The sequence below is a fragment of the Anolis sagrei genome, chromosome 6, assembly GCF_037176765.1.
Source record: "Anolis sagrei isolate rAnoSag1 chromosome 6, rAnoSag1.mat, whole genome shotgun sequence".
In the NCBI taxonomy this organism is placed as follows: domain Eukaryota; kingdom Metazoa; phylum Chordata; class Lepidosauria; order Squamata; family Dactyloidae; genus Anolis; species Anolis sagrei.
The window spans coordinates 79,823,682-79,848,873 of NC_090026.1; the positions used below are offsets into that span (position 1 = coordinate 79,823,682).

The window sequence follows — 25,192 nt, forward strand, 5'->3', positions numbered from 1 at the left end:
AGCTTTTAATTGTGGCTTGGACAGGGCCTACTGGGCACCATCACATGATGCATGGCAGGCCCCACCTACATTCCTCCCAAAGTGGAGGGGAAGTGCCAAAAGGTGCCTCCTCCACCACTACAGGGAGGAAAGTGTGTTTTGGGTAGCTCTGACTGAGCTACCTGCACTTTCCTCCTCCTTTCCCCATATAATGGGGGAAAGGGGGGCAGGGCAACGTGCACTGCAGTGCATTGCCCCTCTTTCTCCCATCTGATAGGGACAGGGTTCCAACGTGCTCTGTCCTGTCCCCACAGTATGATGAGGGAAGGAGGGAGGGCACACGCAATCTGCCCCATGTGACTTCCCTTTCACTGACCAGTGCTGGTGAAATGTCGCAGCCAAAAAGGGCCATATGAAGAGGTCCTTTGTGTGCATATTATTTATTTATTATTTATTAACTTTATTTGTACCCCGCTACCATCTCCTCAAGGGACCTGACAATACAAGCAATTAAAAAACATAGACAATAAGATAAACAACATTATCAATAAAATAACACACAATTAAAAACAGAGGGGAGGCCAAATGTAAAGTTAAAATTGGAAATATGCTGGGACATGAACGGAAAGTGATACTGGTGTTTGTGACAGGTCATACGAGCAGACTTAGAAAATGTAAAGTGCTTTGGAATCATTATTCCGGGAAGGCACACTGGAACAGCCACGTCTTCAAGTTCCTCCTGAAGACTGCCAATTATAGCCTTACCAATTATAGCCTTAATAAAGAAGGCTATAATTGATTCATTATGAAAATGGAAATAATGCAGAAAGCTTGCATAAATCTGTCCAAAATACAAGTACAAAATTATTGAGTTTTTAAAGCATGGATCTACCTACATCTTGGCTACATAATATTCTTACTCCCCCTCCTCCATAAGGAAAAACTTTGAATAGTTAAAATGCTGACCTGCGGGCCTTTAAATCCTTGCTGTCCAGGAAAACCACTGATTCCCTGTGATCCTCTTCTTCCCTGTAGCAACAAAAACATTTTTTATATTAAAGCAATAAAGAACCAAACAAGCTGAGGTGGTATAAATGTGATTAGACTATCCTTCTCTTTCCAAACAAAGAAAAACACCTCCTAGTTCATTTAGTTCAGATGAACATGATGTTCCTATGTAGTTTTGCAAAAGAAAATCAATACCATTCTTTTTGCTGTGCTACAGAAAACATCCTATCCCAAACACCTTGTCTCATAGAATTACAACTTTATTTTAGGTGCATCCTAAGCAAACAAGACCTTTAGTACTCAAATAAACAGGAACGGAAAAGAACAGGAAAGAGGGGACAAAGAGATTTATATGCAATCAGTTAAGAAACATGTGTGAACCCTGAAAAACTATCAGGGGTGTTTCTAAAAGATTAAAGGACAGATTGATGCCCAGTGTATTTTGTAGAATTTAGTCCAAAATAACCAAATGATAAAAGTTGTGTATTCTGAACTATGTTTATCTCTTAGATAAATTAGAACATGTCTACATATCTTAAGTATTTACACAATGAAAAAGATAATCTATTTAATAGAAACAGATGGTGAAAATACAGCACTATTCATATGAGTAGAAATGTGGGTTCGCTCCATAACACAGTACTTCTAGAATAAGGGACCCTTTGGTTCCATGTATGTTTTCACCTACAACAGCATGGTCGGGAGTAAACAATATGGGAAGGGGCAAAGCAAAATATCAGATTTCAGAAGCTGATAAAAGATGACAAAAGGTTCCCTGCTCCTGCCCTAGAATTCTATGGAAAGTTAGATTTCTCATATGCAAGAGTTCCCACAGTATATTCAGTTCAAGATACAGTAAATGTGGGAAAGAGCACTGAATTCATTGGAGGCATCTTATAGGATATGAATACACCTGTTGAATTCATTAACATTATGATCTGGCTTATTATGTGCTCTAATTTAGACACATCTTCCTTAAATACATATAAAATTAGAACAATTTCATACAATGCCTGTTTGATCTGAATTTTGCTAACCCAGGCTCCACCTACACTGCCATATAATGCAGATTGAGTCAGTGTAGTGGTCAGTGTAGACTCATATTATGCATATTGAACTGCATTGAACTGGATTATATGAGTCTACAGTGCCATGTAATCCAATTCAACAAAGTTAATATGTATTCTGAAACTGCATTATATGATAATGTAGATGGGGCTCCTATCAACTATAGATATTACGGTTAAGATCATACTCTATCTCAGTGGTTCTCAACCTGTGGGTCCCCAGGTGTTTTGGCCTACAACTCCCAGAAATCCCAGCCAGTTTACCAGCTGTTAGGATTTCTGGGAGTTGAAGGCCATAACATCTGGGGACCCACAGGTTGAGAACCATTGCTCTATCTGGAGGAAAGTAAAATACTTCCAGATAGAACTCTGCTCCATCTTCCCCCTTCCAATGTGTCAAACATACCTGTCTCATCCACCTAAAATCAGCAGTAACTATGGCCAATGACAGCCATGAAGCATCTAGCTATGTTCCTATAGCCAGAGGCAGGACAACAATGTCATCTCCCAGGTTTCTGTAGTAGCTCTTGGATGTCCAGAGGAGGATGTTGCTGTTATTTTGCAACAGACTATATGAAAATAGCTAGAAACTGTGTGGCTCTCTCCCACCACTTCAGGACCATGTGGGAGGAGTAATAGGAAACAAATGAGTTGAGTGGTTAAGAAGTTACTGCAGAAAAATAGAAATAGTGAATAATGGTAAAAGGACGTAATCAGACAAAGTTTGAACTTACACCTGCATATGCCATCAGTACCATTCTATTAGATACTGTAAGATTCAAAATTTTGTATACATACCTGGGAGCCTTGAGGACCTCTTTGACCTTGGTGTCCCTGGGATAACATAATTATAACAAAATTAGAAATAAATTGGAAGTATGTGTCACTAGATTTAAAATGGCTGACTCCCAAGAGAGCTTATTTATTCCCTAGGTAGGATCAGAATGACTTTTGTAAACAAAGAAGAAAAAAGAATGGCGGTATATTCAAACAATATTGGTGGACGTCTCCTCTCTCCGTGCCATCAATGGTATTCTACTTGTATAAAAGAAAAACTGAATAGTGCTGAGGATTTTTCTGTAGAAGCTAGTAAATTTGCATAGTATCCATACTTCTCAAAGAGTCACCACCACCCTCAGCAATAATGAAAGTAACAACTCCATTTTGAACTAACTCAGGCCCCTTCCATACAGCTGTACAAAATCCCACATTATTGGCTTTGAACTGGGATATATGGTAGGGTGGACTCAGATATTCCAGTTCAAAGCAGATATTATGGGTTATTCTGCCTGGATATTCTTAGTTATATTGCTGTGTGGAAGGGCCCTCAAGTGTCTCAAAGTTCTGAAGAGTGCTCCCAGTAACAGGGCACTCAATGCAAAAGTTACTACACTTGGCACCCCAAAGGAGGTTGGACCAGCTGACATTAATAAATAAATTTTATTTTATTTCAAACATTTGTACCCTGTCCTTCTCAACCACCGGGGGGGGGGGGGAGGGAGGGCACTCAGGGCCACTTACACAGACAACAATTTGATGCCAAACACATACAAAACACAGTATAACACATTATTACACATTAAGTAAAAACACTAGGTTAAAAAAAATCAATTTTAAAACATTATCAGCCATATGGTCATATCCAAGTCCAGTTCAGAGTCCAAAGGCTTAATTCAGAGCCTGTCCATTGTCAATTCATGTAAACATTGCAATTGCTATTGAACCTGCTACCCGAATGACTAGTCCAAAAGTGATGTCTTGAGCTTCTCCCTAAAGGAAATGAGGGATGGAGCTGACCTAACTTCACTGGGGAGCGTGTACCACCCTTGTTGCTTTTCGTATATCAGCTTCATGCTAATTTAACAGTCATTCCATAGGACACGGCTTTGTAATTTGAGGAAGTACTTAGAATTCATCCTAAGTGCTTCAGATCCCAAGATCCCTTAGGATGGGGCCATGGAGCCCTTCCACACAGCCATATAACTCAGAATATCAGCACAGATACTCCATAATATCTGCTTTGAACTGGATTATCTGAGTCCACACTGCCATATAATCTAGTTCAATGTGGATTTTATATAGCGGAAAGGCCATGGTGGTTAAAGTCGTATCAAACTATAATGATGTAGTGCAGATGCAACCAGAAAGACAAGGAATTATTGTTTTCTGAGTATGAGAATCCACGTTAAACTGTAATCTAGAATTTTCAAACTGTTATTTATGAATGGTTAATATTTACTTCTACTAACGGATAGCCCCACATAGTTGCTGCCTGTCTTGCATAACTGCTATAAGATTCAATCACAGGGAAATGGGTTTCCTAGGGCTTACCCTTGCTCCTTTGGAATTTGGCAATCCTGTAAGGCCTGTTGGTCCCCTCTCACCCTGGAGACAAAACAAGGAATGTGAGTTACAAGTCACTTGAATGTATGCCTTGTCCCCAATTTTACAGTGTATTACCCCAGAAACAGCCAGATGTTTACAAAAATGCATCATTCCACTATTTTGTAATGTGTATAAACTTCACATCTAATCACAGAAATTAGGGACATAAGGTGTATCATCTATCCCTGGTGCAGAATATTACCAAATTTTAGAAAAGGAGCAAGCAAATCAAAACAAAAAGGGTAACTATCCTTCAGTCCCTATGACTAAGTTAAGATTATGCATGTTTATATCACAGAGTTGTTCTATCTCTCTAAATGTGCAATGCAGTATAACCCCTGTATCCATGGGAGATGTGCTCCCAGACTTTGAGTGGATATACAGAATGACAGATGACAGAGAACCTTATTGAAATGATGAACTTCCACCCCAAGAATACAGTGAAGTCCCATTGGAGAAAACACCTAGAGAAGACATATTTTGTTGGATGTGGATAAATGAAATTGTAGATACTTGTCCTGTGAATACAGGGGACATACTGTACCCCCCCCCCCAAGTTACTCTTAGATGTCCGTTTAACTGAGTTTGCTTGAACATATTTCCTGATAACGTATTGGTAGGTACAATTCTGTACCACTTATTTGCTTCTGAACCCTGTGGGATTTATTTCTGTAGAGATGTGAAATTGTATATAAGATACACATGTAACATGGTTTTGGTGCCATTATTCAGTTGGTTTTTCTCCTAGAATACATTGCGTTCTATATGCACTCCGTTTCTACTTTACAATAAAATGAGATCATACATTTATGACTGATATTTACAGATAATTGTCAGTGTCTACAATTAAGCTATGATGGTCTTGCATGTTCACTGCATTTGGCAGATCCATGTTGAGTTTAGCTCAATGAAAATGAGCACATCTCGTAATTGCATTGGACTTTAATTTTGGAACTTTGAAGGTTTTTCCAAAAGTCCTGTACCTATTTTGGGAATGTAAATTGATATAAAATTAATATTTATATAAATAAATCTAGATAACCATCATCCCTTCATCATAAAATCCAAAGAGGATATATCATCCTGCTACATAGAAGTCCGCACACTTTTACCTTAAGCAGTCTATTTTGTTAGCCTGCTTGCCATGGATTGTAAATAGGAATGAAGTGGTTTCCACAGCCATGCAATCAATGCACAGTATAATCCATTTGTTACACTGTATTTCTAATAACATTATCCCATGCATCCCCTCCCCTGTTTCTAAACCGTTGTAATCCATTTTCAAAATGAAGTACAGCAGAACCCATCACACAACGCAAGGAGACTTCCTGTCTCCATCCATAATGCTTCACTTAAGAAATGTGTGAACATGTTAAGAAATGGGTGAGGGGTGAACAGAAGATGGAGAGAAATCATCTTCTGAACTCTGGATCTGCATGAAAACAGGAGAAAATGATATAAAAACATGGAATAGGATCTGTTCGATTCACCTGCATTGACGCATTTTGGTAACATTGGGAAATGGGTGTTCCTATGGGCAGTCTCCTAGAAAGCATCAATACCCTGGAAACCCCCAAAACTCTAACCCCCTGATCCTTGTATTTGTGTTCAATACAAATTGCCCTTCTTAAGGAGATCGCTACCTTGCTTTTGCTTGATTCTAACCTTCTGAAATTGTGGTTTTTTTTATATCTTTTCTTTAAAGAGACCATGAGGTCTCTTCCAACTCTTTGATTCTATGATTCTATGAAACTAGAGTTAGCAATCCACAAAAAATCATTAAGGGGTAAAGCAGAAAAGCCCATGGGGAGAAATGGGGTTAGAACAATGTTTCTTGACTCCTTGTCTCTATTGAAAGGGAGAGCAGAAGAACCCATCAGGAGAAATGAGTCTGCCTTAACTGGACTGAGAATTGATAATTTTAGGAAAAAAGGCAAGATACAACGCTGTGGGATGGGTACTGATAAATAAGAAGAGGTCCCTAGATAGCGATTTTCATTGTGTAGTGATTAAAAAAAATTAGAGCATAAAAAAGTTACCCCTCTTCCTCTTTCCCCTTGTAAACCTCTTGGTCCTGCCACATTCTTATCTACTCCAGGGGTACCCTAGTTACAAAGGAGAAAAGTGTTAATGCCATATTGCTTATTTAAAAAAATATTCAGTACTGAATTATTACATCCAACTGTAATTTGTAAAGTCCTCAGTACACTAACACAACCATTTTAATGACTGCTGCAGTAAAGTCTAAATCATCTGTGCAGATTTAATGGTATGATATATCAGTTAGGTAAAGAGAACCCTCAGCCTTCTACCAGTAATTCTATGTATTCACAGCTCTTTATGGTGACCCCATGGAGCTCATAGGGGTCACCATAAAGAATACTCAGAGGAAATTTTGTCAGTTTCTTCCTCTGAAATATTGCCTACAGCAGTCTCCATCCAAGTACTGACCAGGTCTGACCCTGTTTGGTTTCCAAGATGGTGAGCTTGCTGAGACCAATGGGTTGATAGACATTCCAGTACCAACCTTTGCAATAGCTAGGTCCTTGTAGATATGGGGTGATGCTACCTTGTTCCCAAAAGCAGACTCGAACTAGCATCCCAGACACTGGTTTGAGCCTGTTTGGCTGAAAGGGACTCTCCAAGCTGCCTCAGTGGTAGCACTGATCTCTATTGATCATATCCCACACCAATCTAAGTGATCAATGTAGACATGTCTCTGAATAAACACAACTGGAATTGCTTAAATAGAACACGTATTTTAGGTATGAGAAGAGTTTAATCATTCCTAACAAATATTATCTTTAGCTCAGATACAGTCCATATTATAATACTGCATATTTTGATGAACAAAATAATATTAATATCACAGGCTAGCTTGCTGAATAAAGTGGAGTGATCTGGAAAACCAGGGTGATAAGCCACAAATTGGATTCCAACAAAACTTACAGGATCTCCTCGAAAACCCTTTTCACCATGTTCTCCAGGAACTCCTTTTGATCCTGGGCTGCCCTTTAAAAAAATAAAAAGAAGAGACAGCTTTGGACTCAGACATCAACAGTCTCACTTATTTATTTTTTTAAAAACTGATATTTTCAGCATCAAATCAGTACAAATTATTCTTGTTTCTGATGTAGATGAGAGAACTACACTTCTATGTTTATTAGTCCAAAAAGAGCCCACAGACTTATCCCATTTACACTATAGAATTGATGCAGTTTGACACCACTGCAACTGCCGTGGCTCAATGCTATGAAATCACAGAATTTGTTATTTGATGAGGCACCAGCACTCTTTAGGAAAAAAGACTAAAGATCTTGTAAAATGACAACTTCTATAATTCCATAACATTGAGTTATGACAGCTAAATTGGTGTCAGTTGCATTAATTCTATCCACTAGGCTTAAACTTGTTTTGTATTTGTATTTGAGTTCTCATTCTTGTTTATAAACAAAAAAGTTCTTTTTAGAATTTATATAATTAAACACAACTCTAGGAATGTCACCGTAGTAGTAGTAGTAGTAGTAGTAGTAATGATAAATAAATAAAACTTTATTTGTACCCCACTACCATCTCCCCAAGGAACTCGGTGCGGCTTACATGAGGCCGAGCCCACAATACATCAATACAAGCAATAACAACAATAAACAATTAAAATAAAACTCATAAACAAAAAAGCAATAATAATAACAGTAATACAACACACATTTTAAAATCTATGGCTGGGCCAAATGCAATTAAAGTTTAAAAATAATAATGCTAGGCATGAACAAGGTAGGAGAGATGGGGCGTTGGTGAAAGCGTACAAGCAATCCTAAATCAGTGTAAAGTGCATTTAGAGGACATAATGCTGAGGGTTCATTATTCTGGGAAGGCACACTGGAACAACCACGTTTTCAACCGTACACAATTTAGGACTTGGCAAAGTCTTACTGTATATGAGGGGTAAATCAATGCAACTCAACATAATAGAAAAGAAAAAGAAACAGGCCAAATTGCACAGAATTCAATTGGAAATCAAAGAAAAGAAACTTAAACATAAAGAGCAATACAAAGATTAAAATATAGCTAAAGATCTTAAATTATTAAGAATTCAGGCATCAATTATTTTGGTGGAACAAATGGACAAAATGATTTTGGTGGGACAAATGGTTGGAGGGAATGAGAGAGTGGGCTTTTTGGGGGGCTGCCCCTCAACTCTGGAATTCCTTGCCCAGAGAATGGCCCCCTCCTTGCTGTCCTTTCGCAGCAGACTAAAACCTTTTTATTTAGGCAGGCTTTTAAAAAGATGAACGTTCTTAAGATCAGTTCAAGGGTTGCTTTGGTTTTGAACTTTGAATTTGAATTAACTCAGAATTTTTAATACTGTTTATTTAATGCTGTTTTACTGTTTGTATATTTATATATTTTAAATATCTATGCTGATGCTTTATGTTAAACTCCTTTGAGTCCCCTTCAGGGGAGACAAAATGGGGTATAATAATAATAATAATTATTATTATTATTATTATTATTATTTTAGTAGGCAGAGATTTTTCCAACAAGCAAATAAGAAAGACTTGTGTGCAAGTGGGCATGAAAACTAGAAGATACACCAAAAATGGAAGAATGGGTAGTAAAAATAGCTGGAATAGTGGAAATGAACATTTCGACAAGAAATCTTCAAATAAAAGACCCTCCAATATTCAAGAAAGACTGGGGACACTTCAAAAGTTTATTGCAGGAAAAGAAAATTCCAACATGTTTAAAATAATACTCTATTACATTATATTTCATACAATGAACCAGATAATATGGAAACAACAATTCTTATACATATGAAAGAATATGTAAAAAAAACCTTGACAATTTATTTCAATTTTAAAAAATACAATTACCTGATAGCCTGATTCACCCTTTTCGCCTTTAATTCCTGGAAGCCCAGATGGCCCCTGAAAGATAAAACAAATTGTAAATATTGTAAGATTTACTTTGTTTTTTCCTTTAAAAAACATACTTACAGTAATTGAAAAATAATTATATAAGGGAATTTCAAAATCTTACTGGTTCTCCGTTAATGCCATCCATTCCTTTCTCTCCACTGTTTCCCTGAAAAAACAAATAAAACCAGGAATGAACTGGGGGGCGGAGTTCCATGGCCGGCTGAACAGACGTCTTTCCTCCAGCTCTTGTGGAAATATAAGCAACAAGCAGTGAAAATGAATGGATAATTGTCCTTTCTGGATCAAAAAGTGAGGCGAAAGTCTGGTGCGTGTGGAAAGCCTAAGAAGGTAATTTATTACCAATTAATTGCTTTGATTTATGAGCTTTGGCAGAAGATAAAGCGGCTCCCGAAAAGTTGCTCGGAAGCTGCTGGCGAAAGTGAAACCAAGTTGCCAATTATAACTGCGCACTGACTTGGAGAAGATAAACAGCTTGCAATTTAAATACAATATTAAAATACTATAAATATTGGACTTAGTGACTTAATGATCCGGGAAGGCAAAATAAAGATTAGAGGCAGATTCCTCCTTTGAAGAAGGATCGAGCTAGTCTCGTCATATTAAAGGCGAACCCTCTTGGCATTGCAAGGCATATTTGAGTGGGACTTTCTTGTACTGTGTGCTGTGTAGAACGGGAAAACTAAGTAATTAAAAAACTGATGAAAGCAGGAGGAGTAAAACTGAGATTGAATGAGAAGGAATAAAAAAAGTCAGGATACCCCAAAGCCAAATCCTCTTTGGTTGCGTTCCAAACCTTCGGATAGATCGCTTTCAAGATTAGAAAGACTGGATAGGACCCCTGAGGAAATGAGCACTGTCAGGAGAAGTCCTCCCCTCCCCACAATTAAGGGAAAACAGCTAAAACGAACACCCCCCCAAACCCCCCCTCAAATGGAAGGGGGGGCAAAAGGGGGAGGAACTATTTCTACCTCGCTGCCATGTTTAACAGCAGAGACAAAAGAAAGCAGGATGAGCAGTGAGAGGGAAGAATTGGGGATGGGCAGTAGTCAAATGCTAAGCAAAATAGCAGAATTGATTAAAGAAACGGCTGAAAGACAAACAAAGGAAATGAACTTGAATTTGAACCTGATGTTTGATAAAGAAAGAGAAATAAGGAAGGGCGAAATTCAGGCATTGAAGCAAGAAATTCTGACCAACAACAAAGAAATGAAAACAGCGTTGGACGCGGAACGGAAAAGCTCAGATGAAAAATTTCAGACAATAAGAGAAGCCCTGGAGATTGCACAGGGTGAAATACGAAAAAACAAAGCAGAAATTGAAAGAAGTACACAGGAACAACTGGTACTCAAACAACAAACGCAAAAAAATGAAAATAGGCTCTCTGATGTGGAAAGAAAGTTTGTGTACATGCAAGACAATCAAAGAAGAAACAATGTAATAATAAAAAATTATCCAGAAGGAAACAAGAAAGAAGATCTGAAATCTGAGATTTTGAAATGGTTGCAAAAGATTTCGCCAACACTAAGCTGGTCAGAACTGGATATTGAGAGAGTTCATCGCCTTCCGGCTGGAAGAAATAGAATAATTCCTAGGAACATAATAATTCGATTTCACAATTTCGCAAAGAAAGAAGATTTGATGAAAATATTAAAGAAAAATCCAGATCTCCTAAAGATGGGCGACTCAAAATTGGAAATATTTAATGACTACTGTTCTGAAACTAAGAATTGGAGATACTCAATGAAGCCTATTACGACACAGTTAATGAAAGCTGGAATTGTGTACACCTGGGGATATCCTATCTTTCTCAAATTTCAATGGAAAGGCAAGAGATATAGAATCGACACACTGGAACAAGGTTACCAACTACTGGAGGAGCTTGGCATAGTAAGAAGACAAGAGAGAGATCGAAAGGAAGAGGAGGTGAAGGATCCGGAGGGAGGAGAATTGGAGGAGTTAATCGGTGCCGTTGGAGGAATCGAGATGTAAGAAGAAACTATACACTGCAATCAAGCTTTTTATTGATTTAAAATGAGCACTCGGGGGGAGGGAGACTCTGGGCCACGGGATGACTTCGCCCCCCCCCCTCCCCAATTGGGAAGGCCGGGGGGCCATGATTGGGACGAGTAGTCCCGAAGATTGGAAGGGGAGGAAGGGGGGAATGAGGGAAGTGGGGGGATTGGGGGGGAGGGGGGAATGGGGAGTAAGGGTAGGGGAGGGAAAGGGACAAGGGTTCACGTTGTTTCAAGCCACAAAAAAGCTTTTAAAGGGAAATGGAAAAGATGTCCCATAAATTAAGAATTTCAACACTTAACACGAGAGGGTTGGGGACGGTAATTAAGAGAAGGCGGATTGAATCTTTACTGAAGAAGGACGCAGCGGACCTCATCTTCCTACAGGAAACACATCAAAATAGGCGGGGCTCAAACGAGCTAAAGTCGAGCTGGATAAGGAACTATGAAACATCTTTTGGGTCATCAAAGTCAAGAGGAGTAGCAATAATAATAGCAAAGAAATGTAATTTTGTCATAAACAAGGTATTGAAAGATGAAGAGGGAAGATATATAATAATATATGGGGAAATAGGGGAGGAAAAATATGTATTAGTAAATGTATACGCACCAAATGTAAAACAGCAAGAATTTTATGAAAAAGTGTTAGAGCAAATAGAGAATTACCATCAACAAAATGTAATATTTGGAGGAGATTGTAATTGCTGTATGGATTTAAAGAAGGATAAAACTACGATAGCATCAAAAGCTAGAAATATTGTGACAACGGAATTAAGTAGAGTAATGAATAAATGGCAATTAAAGGATGTGTGGAGATTGGTAAAAGGGAATGAAAGTAGATATACATATTATTCATCGGTACACAAGGTATACACAAGAATTGATTATATTTTTGTCTCCAAAAATATGATAAGTAAAGTACTAAATGCTGATATAGGTATGATTAAGATTTCGGATCATGCTTTGGTTTCAATTGAGATTGTGTTGAAATGTGATTATGACAAAATGAAAAGGTGGAGGTTAAATACAAGAATACTAAACCACAAAGAGATAGTAGATAAAGTGCAAGCAGAATGGCAAGAAATATGGGGCTTTAATGAAAAGGGGGTGACAAAGGGAGTTCTATGGGACACCATGAAAGCAGTGACCAGAGGGTTATGTATAAAAGAGACAATTAACTTAAAAAAAAGGCAAGAAGAAAGGAAAAGGAATTTAGAAAGAGAAATAGAAGAGATTGAAAAAGCATATGTAATAAAGAGAGATACACGAATTTATGCTAGGTTAAGAGCAAAAAAAGAGGAATTGGATAAAATGGAAATAGACGAAGTTCAAGAAAATTTAATTTATTTAAGGAGGGAATATTTTGAGTTTAGTGATAGGAATTCAAAGATGCTAGCCAAATCAACACAGAAAAAGAAAATGGAAGGAATGATAAATACGATAAAAGATAAAACAGGCAAATTATGTAGAGCTATGAAAGAAAAATTGAAAGTATTTGAAGAATTTTATAAAGAACTATATCAAACCAAAGCAAGCCCCATAGAGGAAATTAGGAAATATGTGGAGGAAAATTGGGAAAGTAAGCTGGAGGAGAAAGATAAAGAGTTACTGGAACAACCTATTAAGAAAAAAGAAATAGAGGAAGTTATTAAGAAATTAAAAGTAGGGAAAGCTCCGGGCTTGGATGGTCTAGGTACAGAATATTATAAAAGCTTTAGAGAAGTTTTAACCCCAAAATTATTAGAATTGTACAATGGAATAATGAAGGGAGATAAAATACCCGAATCATGGAGGAAATCATTAATAATATTAATACCTAAACCTGATAAAGACTTAACAGACCCAGGGTCATACAGGCCCATATCATTAATTAATCAGGATGCAAAGATATTGTCCGCGATAATAGCCAATAGAATGAATAAATGTATGTATAAGTACATAAAAGAAGATCAGTGCGGGTTTATAAAAGGAAGACAAATGTCAAATTTGATAGGGAGAGCATTAAATAAAATTCATTGGGCTAAAGAGGGGAAAGAAAAAGCAGGGATATTATCATTAGATATTTTTAAAGCGTTCGATTGTGTGGAATGGGAGACATTAAGGGAAATATTGAATAAATTTGGAATGGGAAATAGAATAAAAGGAGTACTAAAACAATTTTACTCAAGGAACTCAGCAGTGGTAACTATAAATGACGGAGTGACAAACGAAATAAAAGTGACTAGAGGAACCAGACAAGGGTGCCCTTTATCTCCGATACTATTTGCCATGGTGATAGAACTGTTTGCTAATAATATAAGGAATGACAAAAATTTAAAAGGGTTAGGAAAAAAGGAGAAACAGAAGGTGAGTTTATTCGCTGACGACACATTGTTATTTATAGAAAATATAATGGAGAAAATGGATAGAATAAAAGAACATTTGGAGATATTTGGGAAAGCAACAGGTTTACAAGTTAATTGGAATAAGTCAGAAATTATGCTACTTAATTATACAAGAGAAGAAGAAAAAGATTTTATAGAACAGAGCAAAATGGGAATAAGAATTAAGAACAAATTAAAATACTTGGGAGTAATAATAACTAAGGATTTAAAAGAGATAGAAGAAGTAAATGTAGTAACATTAAGGAAAGAAGTCCAGAAAAAGTTAATAGAGTACGAAGGTACACGCTTATCCTGGTTTGGAAGAATAGCATTAGTAAAAATGAAAATACTTCCAAAAATAAATTTTATATTTAGGATGCTACCACTTCAAATTACAGAAGAAGAACTAACTAGATGGCAACAAATGATTAATAAGTACTGTAATGGAAGTAAAAAAAACAGACTAAATAAACAATTATGGTACAGGTCGCAAAAGGAGGGTGGACTGGCGTTACCTAATATAAAAAAATATTATGAAGCAAGTAGATTAAGTTTGGTTATAGAAGGAATGGTCAAAAAAGAGGGAATAGATTGGCTTAATAATGATTCAGGAAAAGTGGAAGATGAAACTTGGAATATATTTTTTAAACAGTTTACTAGAAAAGAAATGAGGGAAATTAGAAACCCAATGTTGAACAACATACTGAAAGTTTGGAATAAATATAAGGGGAGGTTAATAAAAGAGGGATCAATCATAACCCCAATAGTGATGGAAAAGAAGTTCCCAAAAAATTTAAAAAAAGTAATGGATAAAAAGGTAAGGGAAATAAACTTAGATAGGATAGGGGATTGGATGAAGGTGGAAATGAAGAGGGAAATGATATTGGAAGAGTTTAAAGAAATAAAATTGTCATGGTTTCATTGTATACAATTAGAACAATGGTTAATAAACTGGAAAAAAATTAATAGAAATGGAAGCCAACTCAATCAATTCGAACAAATAATACAGAAGGGAAGGACAGTAGAAGAATACGAAAACTTGAGAGGTATAATTAGCAAAATTTATAAGATACTAATTGAAATGAAAGATGAAAAAACAAAAAAGTACACCCTTAAAGAGATTTGGGAGGAGGATTTAGGGATAAATATAAGTGAAATAGAGTGGCAACAATTATGGGGACAAAGACATTTAAAAAATTTATCGATACGAGTTAAAGAAAACTATTACAAGTTAATATGGAAGTGGTATTTGACACCAGTAAAAATAGCATATATGAATAAAAATAACTCAACAAATTGTTGGAGAGGGTGTCAAGAACCAGGAACATATATACACATGTGGTGGCAATGTAAATATGTAAATAATTTTTGGGAGAAAGTATTTAGAGAAATAGAAACTATAATGAATATAGAATTAGATAAAAGCCCTAGTATAGCCTTACTATCAATATATAAAGATAAGCAATTGAAAAAGGAGGATAAAGAAGCGATAACAAACTTACTAACTATAGCAAGACTGCTTATAGCAAGGAATTGGAAAAAAGAAATGAATATACAAATAGAGGAGTGGTATAAAGAAGCATGGAAAATAGCAATAAATGATAAATTGACATGTATATTAAAGGTTAAAAAAGGTATATGGAAACAAAGCGATTTTGATGCTGTATGGGGAAGATTTGTGGTAAATGGATTAAAAAATAAGGAAGGAAAATTACCGTCACAAGAAGAAATGAAATTTTGGACAGATGAAATGTAAGAATGGTGGCTTGAGACGGGTGGAGGGGAGCACTGTGGTGAAAAGGGGGGGGGGGAAGAGAAAAGGGGTGGAAATGTCAGAGCAAAATAACAAAACAACATGTTAAAGAGGTTGATGTACAAAATGTAATAACATGTAATAAATGTGATAAAACAATAAAAAATTATTAAAAAAAAAAAAAACCAGGAATGAACTGCCAGATTCATTTTTGTTTATGTTGACAGAATTCGGGGTTGGAAAATTAGTCTAGGGACGATTTATGGGACCACCCAAGCACTGGCAAAAAATGGACCTGCAATACACCAAGATTGAAATTGGGCAGTTTGAAAATAGATGAGGATTGTTTGTTTGTTTTCTGACGTTGAACAATGCAAGGAGCCTTGGCAATCTATGAAAAAGACCCATTGTTGCTCCTAAACATTTTCAGAAGAGGCAGTTCATTCTGTCATCCCTTTCTTTGGTCAGAAAAACTATGGTTATGGGAAACCTGAGGACCTAGCTATGGGACTTAGGCAATACTGGTTTTCTTGGAAGGTGATCCACACAGGGAACTGGAGGGAGAATGTGTCCCTATTCGTTTTTCTGGATTTATGAGCAGCTTTCATTACCATTGACCATTATCATTACCATTATCCTTTTGTGTCACCTCTCTGAGATGAAGCTTGCATTCCAGTCCTTCTTGGAGAGGCAGACTCAGAAGTTGGTGCTTTTGAAGTTCAGCACCATTGTTGTTGACCTGTTCTGAGGTTCGGTTCTGATCCCCCATGCTGTTTAATATCTTTATGAAACTATTAGGAGATGTCACCTAGAGTTTTGAGGTATGGTGTCAGCAGTATTCTGATGACATCCAACTCTATCTCTCTTTCCCACCTAACCCCAAGGAAGGTAAGCCAGTGTTTACTAAATGAAATTGACTGAATTGGGGGGGACGGGGACAAACTGAGACTTAATCCGGACAAGACCAGGTGCTCTTGTGCTCATTTAATCTTTATTTAATAAACACTACACATGCAGAACATTATTTAGAAACATTTCCGTACCTTTCGGCCAATTATTCCTCTCTGTCCCTGAAAAGCATAAGAAGAACAAATGTAAGTGTAATGAGCCTTATAAGGAAGACAATAATGGGGGGGGGGGGGATTTTACAAGATGCTAATAGATGCTTACCTTAGGGCCTCGGTTACCTCGACAGCCTATGTAACCTCTATCTCCCTGTGGTCCTGGTAACCCTCTTGGACCCTGATAACAACAGGATAATGGTGAAGATTAATGATAATTAAGACAGGGAGATGTGGATATTTCTCAAAGATACCTCTAAACTTTGGCTCTCTAAAAGACTTACAGTCTTATCAGATGGGCCAAAAGAAACGTCCTAGGACACTTGTGTCCCAGTTAATTCATGGAGCTACACATATGATGTAGGTTGACTTCCGGTAGGGCTCTGTGGGCAAACTGGGGAGTCAGTGTGGTGGGATGCTGCCGCCACCAACATAAAAGCTGCTCCATCTTTCATAAGGAACAGGACTTTGTCAGAGTGGTGACGTTTCCTCATGTGGGATGGGAAAGTGTCAGCTAGCGGCCAGGTGCCAGGATTGCCCCACTGATGCCGCACTGCCACCCAGATTCTCCAAGCAGCCTGGCAAATCACAGAACTGGACCTCATCCATGTGATGAGATCCTTAGACTTCCTCCCAGAGCCCTAGTCAGCATGGCCAGTGATAAGAAATTATGGGAGTCACAGAACCAAATATCCGAATGACCAAGCTTTCAAATCCCTGATCTATGTGATTCACTGGTGGCCATGTTATAGATGTGCTTGAATGTTTTGTCTTTCGTTGTAAAATAAACAATGGATGTGATTCTGTGGTCAAATTCCACAAGAGTCTGTCCACAGAATCATGCTGAGGGGCCAACCAATATGTAGATAATTGTTCTCAATAATCTTTAGGCCTTCCAAGATAATTCTATGGTCCACTTGTGGTTGAAATGCATCATGGCTGGGAAAAAAACACTATCTTAAAGCAGAAACATCTTTTACAAAGGGAAAGCACTTCTTAGAACTTGGAGGACAGCATAACACAATGTTACTATTAGTTTCAGAAAAGCATTGCATGTTCATTGGATCCTGGCCATAGTTTGATATACTCTTTTGTCAGACCAGAAATCTATAATTACAGTTTAATAGCTTACAGGTTCGCCTTCATTTCCTGAATGTCCAGGGCTTCCTTTAAGTCCTCGAAGACCCTGGAAAGATTAAAGAGGCAATTAAAATCAAATGTTGTGAAACTACAGCATTCGCTTGAGCACTTCCTATGTAATTCAAATCCATACACAAGATGAAGCTGGTCCTCCTTACCTCCATCCCATATCTTCCTTCCTCACCAGGTTCTCCCGCGTCACCAATGCATTTGCAAAACACACAACAACAGGTGCGTTCAGCAATGTTGGTCTTGGAAAGAGAAGAAATACATAAATGACATCAAGGTTTTGTAATCTACAAGCTGTTTGCTTGTTTGTTTGTTTGCTTAGAGTTAAGTTTGTTTGCTTAGAGTACAAATACACCATCCTTCAGTCAAAACAGCCCTAGGGTGGCCTACAAATCATTATGAATTTGACAGTTCCCTGCCCTCAGGCTTACAATCTAAATAAGATGTGACACATAAGGAAAAGGCAATCAAGGAGATATTAAGACCAGCAGATTCCAGGCACTCTTCCCTTCCTCAGAGGAGGACTGGAAAACTCTAAGGTAAAAGGTAAGGCATAACTATGACTCTATTCTTCCAGCAAATTATTTTATTCTCTCCAATGTCAGAGTGCTACCATATCACAGTCATATATTGGGCATGACTGTTTAGATCTTTACCTCCGATGGCTGACACAAACACCCTACCACTGGAGAGAGTGGTCATCAGTTACTAGAGACCATAGCATTGTACCCTGAAATTCTATTGTTTTGAACAAGCTTGCCCAACTTAGTCCTCCCATAGATTTGCCATTCTGTGCAATTGGTTTGTTTTTGTAAAGAACCACGGTGGTGCAATGGGTTAAACCCTTGTGCCAGCTGAACTGCTGATCTGAAGGTCAGTGGTTCAAATCTGCAAGACAGGGGGAGCTCCCATCTGTCAGCTCCAGCTTCCCATGCCGGGACATGAGAGAAGCCTCCCACAGGATGGCAACACATCCAGGCGTCCCCTGGGCAACATCCTTGCAGACGGCCAATTCTCTCACACCAGAAGCAACTTGCAGTTTTTCTCAAGTCGCTTCTGACGTGAAAAAAATCCTGTGCAGTAAGACCAATTGAATGCCTAGGATTTGTTTCTGAGAAGCACACATCCGATTGCCCTGTGAGCACATCTATGTACCTCTGATGCATTCCTTACCATATACTTGATCAATTGACTGTCAATATTTCTCATGCCAATATTCAGCTGCGTCTTGTATTCAAATCCTTTTCCAAATTCAATGTACTGAAGGTCATTAAAATTTGAAGGTCCTTCCAGAACAACGGTTATCAGTGCATCCAGTCCTGTTTAACGTGCAAAAGATTTGGGAAAAGTCAAGGCAATGTCTTTGACACCTACTAGTTTAGGGATCATGTAATTGTTTTTTTTTTAAAAAAAAAAAAGATGGACAGACCTATTTTCAAAGGGAGAAGTGGTTTCACATGAATGGGCATAAATATTGCATGTTTGCAATCTATGCAGCAGTATACGAGGGTTCAATGAAAAGTAGTGCCTCCACCTTTGTAACTCTTCAGATGGCAGTACTGGTATGCGGCAGGTACTGGCTTGTTCAGTATACTTTCCTCTACAGTTTCATTTTGGCAGGAAGCCTTAGCATTGAACAGTTGTGTTTTAAAGTGCGAACTATGCAACCCTGCGCAGGTGGTCGGTCAATGCGACTTAAGCAACGTGCAGTCATTGAATTCTTAGCAGCAGAAGGTGTCACTCCAAAGGAGATTCATCAGAGAATGCAAGCTGTTTATGGTGATAGTGTTGATGTGAGTATTGTGCATTGTTGGGCGAGTAAGTTTAAAGATGTTGAGGTGGGAACATCTGACTTGCGTGACAAACAAAGAGTTGGACGTCCTGTGACAGCGACCACTGAATTTCACAAGGAAAAGGTTGACAGATTGATTCAGGATGATCGTTGTATCACTCAGAGACAAATTTAAAGCATAATCGGCATTTCACAAGAATGTGTGGGTCACATTATTGCTTTGCTTGGCTATCAGAAGATCTGTGCACAATGGGTTGAGGAAACAGTGTCGACTTCTTCCATGACAGCTTCAGAAAACTTGTTCATCGTTGGCATAAATGTATCCAATTGTCTGGTGTTTATGTCAAAAAGTGAATAGTGGTAGTTAAAGAGCACATTCTAAGGATTATTTTTGCATTTGATTTATTAAAATATTCCCATCTAAACCCAAGTAATGAAGATGGAGGCATTACTTTTCATTCAACCCTCATATGATCCTCTATGCGTATTCTGAAAGAAATATTAATCCTGATCCAGGAAGTAGAACTCAAGAGCAGTGGAGGAAAAAATGGGGGCTGTAATACCATTGGGACAATAAGTGTACTCTAGGTATGGTTCTGAACTTTAAATGGCCTGTCTAATGTGTTGAACGTATTTCAAAGACAAGGGCTTATTTCTATTAATAAATCCTTTAAACTTCCAATTGAAACTCAGAGCAAGATTCATTGTCCCTCTGATGTCATCAAACTCATACCTTTTTCCCTAAGTTCTTCTGACTTCTCCTCTAGGATTTCTATTCTGTCATCCAAGCCATCTGAAAATATGAGTAGCACCTGCAAAAAGTTAATTAAACTGATGGTTGGTGGACATTATATACATGAGTGACTTTGAGTGCATAAGGACGAAGGCAGAGCATGTACCTTTCTTCGATTTGCAGATTTGATTTGGAATGTTTCCCAAAGAGAATTCAAGAACTCCACATTCAGGTGAGATGCATTCTGGATAGTGGTACCCGCAAGGCTGTTCAAAAGCTTTTCACTGTCAATTTGGAACTTTGAAGCCACAGGTGGATCTGTGTTTTTCACTTGCAGTGCCACACTGGTTTGTGACTGCGATCCAGGTTTACAGCTCACACCAGTCAAGGACGTGAGGGCATTGACAATTTGAGGAAGGCGGGATTCCAGCTGGTATTGTCCATGAAAGACACGGTCACCTTGCTTTTGTGAGGAGACATCTATTCCCACAACAACATCCATGAAGCATGCTGGGTTTTGGGGGTTTTTTTAGGAGGAGAAAACAATATCAATTATTACTATACATGACTGAAAGTGAAATTTTGGGGAACTAGAAAAGAACTGAAATTGTGGTTATGGAACCAGGTCTTTGACTAGCAGGCATAATGACAGTTTGGACATTGAACTGGACCATATGATTATTATAATAATAGAAACGGCTATATGATTGTATAACTAATGTTATTGTTTTTAATCTATTGTGTATTTATGGTTTTATATTGTTGTTACATTGTGATATTGTGGCTTCGAATTGTTGCCAGTGTTAGCCACTCTGAGTCCCCCCTCGGGGGTTGAGAAGGACAGGGTAGACATGTTGTAAATAAATAAATAATAATAATAAATAACTTACGTGAAAAATTCATGGTATGAATATAGATTGAGTCTTTAGGATAACTGAGAACCCCACTCCCAAATGTAAAAGAAAAGACTGGGAAACAACCAAGAGGCTGTTTGCATAGTTGAATATGTTATCACACCAAACCATCCATTACCAAATAGTTGATCAGGTTTTACAAACGCTTCTAGAGTATTAACTAGATATGTTGCCAAGTTACGACAAAACTTCAATATATAGCAATGTTCAATCATTGCTCCCCCCTCTTCCCGTTAGGATAGTAATGGATGATCTATTTGGACATTTTTCAATAAACACCTTCGTAATTTATGGGATAAGGACCAGGAGAGTTCAATAGAAATACGATCAATTTCCCCACTTATCCCAAAACCCCTAGGATTTAGGAAAATGGAACTATTTGAATACTTGAAGTGAGAATACTTACTTGTTTTATTTTCTTCCTCACAAATATCATCAACTAGTCTTTTTTTAATTACCTTCAGTTCGCTGAAATTATCAACTGTGTATTTCCTGTCTGTGGAGCCAGCTATCTGACTAAGCTGCAAATGGTCAATTCTCCCTACTCCTATGGCATATATGTCAACACCTTTCTTTCTCAGATCTTCTGATGCTTTCACCACTTTATCATGAGATCGTCCATCAGTGATCACCAGCAAAATCTGTTGAATGTTTTCATTTACTCTGCTGCCACCTTCTGGTGTGAAGAAGTCCTTCACACTGTCAAGAGCTGCCCCAATGTAAGTCTGGAGTCCTTCCATTTGCCTAATGCGTCCAATTTGGGTTTCTAGTTCCAATTTGTGTGAGAACATGCTCAGGCTGAATTCTTCCCGGTACCTGTCACTGTATTGAGCAATGCCAACTTGTACATTGTGACCAGTGTCAAACGGGCGAACCACATCTTGCAGAAAATTCTTCATCTTGGTAAAGTCACTGTCACTTATACTGTTCGACCCATCGATAAGGAATACCAGATCAGCTGGAATCCCACATTCTACACGGCAGCAAAAGAAAAAGACTTGTAAGCAAAGAAATCTCAGGAAAAGTTGTGAAGGTTTAGGGGGATTTCTCAATTCTATTTTATTATAATAACATATACAGCTCAGGTCCAGACTATGTGGTTTACCACAAGTCCTTATATGAACCTGCCCAGGCCCTGGGATCTTCAGGAGAGACCCTTCTCTCAGTCCCACCTCCAGATCAAGCTTGATACATGGGAACAAGAGAGAGGGCTTCTTTCTCGGTGGCTGCTCCTCAACTTTGGAATTCCCTGCCCAGGGAAGCCAGAATGGTCTCCTTCCTTCCTGCTGTTCTTCCAGAGGCAGGCTAAAACCTTTTTATTCAGGCAGGCTTTTAAAGAAAAAGGTTTTTTAGATCAAGTCAGGGGTGCTGTGATTGCTTTGAATATCTTTTTAGGGATTTTAACTGAATTTTAAAAATACTAATGATATTTAATTCTGTTTTAAGGTTTGTATGTTTGTAGATTTTAAACTGCATTGAAATGCTTTTAGTCTAAACCACTTTGAGTCTCTTTGTGAAGAGAAAAAGTGGGGTATAAAAAAATAAATACAACAATAACAACACACGTATCCATGCATCTAATCAAAGAAACATTTCTTCTTAAATGTTTACATATTTAAACCTGGGACCTCATCCCATGAATTTTGGGCTCAGTTTCCATATACTTTGCAAACAATCAACTGCAGACATATCTAGGTGACTGTTATGGAAGAGAGACTCCCTTTGAGTAAATATGCATTGAAATCTAGAGAATCTAAAATTACACTCCTTTCACACTGCCCAGTTATAACACTGTGTTTTTATTTTAACTTCCCTGCTAACTTTCTATAAAATCATGAATTTTGTAGTTTAAAAGCCATACAATAGGAACCCTTTATACATGGATTCAATATCCATGGTTCCATTTACTTACACTCCCCAAAATATTCCCATATCCCCAGAAGCATATGACAACCATGCCATATTTCGAATTCCCAACTAAACAATTTTATTCCCTCATAAAAATATAAATCTCAGGAATCCATAGGATGTTGTCATAGCAGTTAATGCATATTAGTGCATATTATAATCCTTTAAAATTAGAGATCACTTATGACCTCATCATATGAGGCTAGATTTGGCAGCAAATGCCTAGCCTCACTCTAGCCCCGCTCACTCATGGAGCCTGCTGGCTCCCATCAAATGACATTGTGCCAGCTCCGTGTGTACAGAGGGGTGGAACCAGCATGCTACCATCACCCTGGCAACACAGGAGGCTTCTAGTGTTGCCCATTTCATGGGGGGAAGCCATGCGCACCACACACACAGCTTCCCCCCATTGCCCTCCCAGTGAGGCGGGTGATGCAAGCCGTGGGGCACCAGATTCCCCATACCTCATGACAAAGTAGACTACCGCCTCCTTCTGCTGTCTGATAAGGTGGTACAGCAGATTTTATACTTTAGCTTCACTCTTTTCCCCTTCTTATTATTTATATCCCATCCTATTTACAAGAATCTGTCAATCGCATTTGATAACAAAATGTATATAGTTCTGCTTCAAAATCTCTTCTTTTGAAATTCAACTTTAAGAATAATACTTCTGCTAAAATAAAATACCCGCTTACCTGGTTTTGAAACACTGCAGATCTTCTCAGATATTCTGGGATACAGATGTTTTAGTCCTTCAAATGTATTCACATAAAAGTATTTATCTTCAGACCCTGCCATGGTCAGAAGCTCATCTGGCCTGGCTCTTTCAATCCCAATAGCATAGATAATAATGCCATTTGCTCTGAGCTTCTTTGATACTTCATCGAGTTCTGCTGCATCGTGGGAATCCCCATCAGTTATCACTATAAGAACTTGTGGGACACTCCGGTGTTTACGGCTCCCGTGCTCCTCCGAGAAAAGACCTTCTGAGTGTCGCAGTGCCTTGGCTGTGTATGTGGTTTCCCCAATAGATTTATCATTTTGGATAGCCCTAATGATTGCTGATTTTGTAGTATATCTATTCAGATGGAAGAACGTTTCTGGCTCAGCAGAATATTTTACAGCCCCAAATTGAACTCGATCATGACTAACATCAGATTTTTTCACCAGGGAAATCATGAACTCTTTCATAATATCATATTCTTTAGGATCTATACTTCCAGAACCATCAATGACAAAAACAATATCTAGACGTTCTATTCTCCGGCACTCTAGAAGAAAAATAGTAAGAATGGATCATTAATACATCGCAGAGTAAACCTTTATAATTTTCTCCTTTGCTACCAGCAGAGGTTATGAACTGCCTTTTGAGAGAATCTGCTTGGAATGCATATTTAAGCAAGGTTTGAAAAAGCAGCAGTTTCTTTGCTGTGTTGCCAAACCCCAACTGACGTTAATAAAGACATCAAGCTATATTCACTTGGGCATGACAACAAAATATTTTTGGTACTTTAATGCTGGAGGAATTTCCAGATGAGCCCTTTATCTTGAAAATGTCCTGTTTCAAAGCAGGATTTTATTGAAGCTTTGGATGATGGCACTTCCCACTGACAACCTTCTATGTTTTCCACCAGTATTTCCTTTTTTTTTTTTTTGTCTTTTTACAAGAAAAAAAATAAGGAAGATAGAAATGGTATTCAGTGATTGATAGTGTTGGACTCTTCTGTCTGGAAGCATCTTGGTTTTTTTGTGCCAGTAAATAGACAATCCAGAATTTCTCAAGTGTTGCTGAAATGTGTATTACTACATTTTTGGCAATCTTCATGAAACATGCTATTTTAGTAAAAGAAGTCAAATTATTAGAGGTGGTATTATATGTCAGAGTCAGGTCTGAGATATCTGCCTCAAGTGGCAAATTTTTGATACCATTAAAAGGCAGCAATGTGTCAGGTGATTAAGTTATTATGCTGCCCAAATTCTTAATCAATTAGACTTTCCCAAACACCTCTTCAGGAAGGGAAGAGTTCGTTATCTTAGGAGCAAAAGGCATAATAGTTTAGAGAGGAGACAAGCGGGATTCAAAGGAAACCAGCTACAAAACCGCAAGATGGGTTTTGAATGATGG

General features: G+C 38.0%; 1 protein-coding gene across 1 annotated transcript in view; it reads right to left on the reverse strand.

Moving 5' to 3' along the window:
- The window catches only part of LOC132778637 (collagen alpha-6(VI) chain-like), an 81,722-nt gene that overhangs the window by 28,887 nt on the left and 27,643 nt on the right, over positions 1–25,192 (reverse strand). The window contains exons 6-21 of the mRNA XM_067470569.1: positions 23,763–24,338; positions 21,566–22,132; positions 20,412–20,755; positions 20,246–20,324; positions 18,894–19,039; positions 17,870–17,962; positions 17,704–17,757; positions 16,681–16,752; positions 16,554–16,580; positions 9,483–9,527; positions 9,317–9,370; positions 7,389–7,451; positions 6,479–6,544; positions 4,386–4,439; positions 2,853–2,888; positions 946–1,008 (exon numbers count right to left, since the gene is read on the reverse strand). Coding sequence (XP_067326670.1) covers positions 946–1,008; positions 2,853–2,888; positions 4,386–4,439; positions 6,479–6,544; positions 7,389–7,451; positions 9,317–9,370; positions 9,483–9,527; positions 16,554–16,580; positions 16,681–16,752; positions 17,704–17,757; positions 17,870–17,962; positions 18,894–19,039; positions 20,246–20,324; positions 20,412–20,755; positions 21,566–22,132; positions 23,763–24,338 — 2,339 coding nt within the window. The remainder of the gene's footprint in view (positions 1–945; positions 1,009–2,852; positions 2,889–4,385; positions 4,440–6,478; positions 6,545–7,388; positions 7,452–9,316; positions 9,371–9,482; positions 9,528–16,553; positions 16,581–16,680; positions 16,753–17,703; positions 17,758–17,869; positions 17,963–18,893; positions 19,040–20,245; positions 20,325–20,411; positions 20,756–21,565; positions 22,133–23,762; positions 24,339–25,192) is intronic.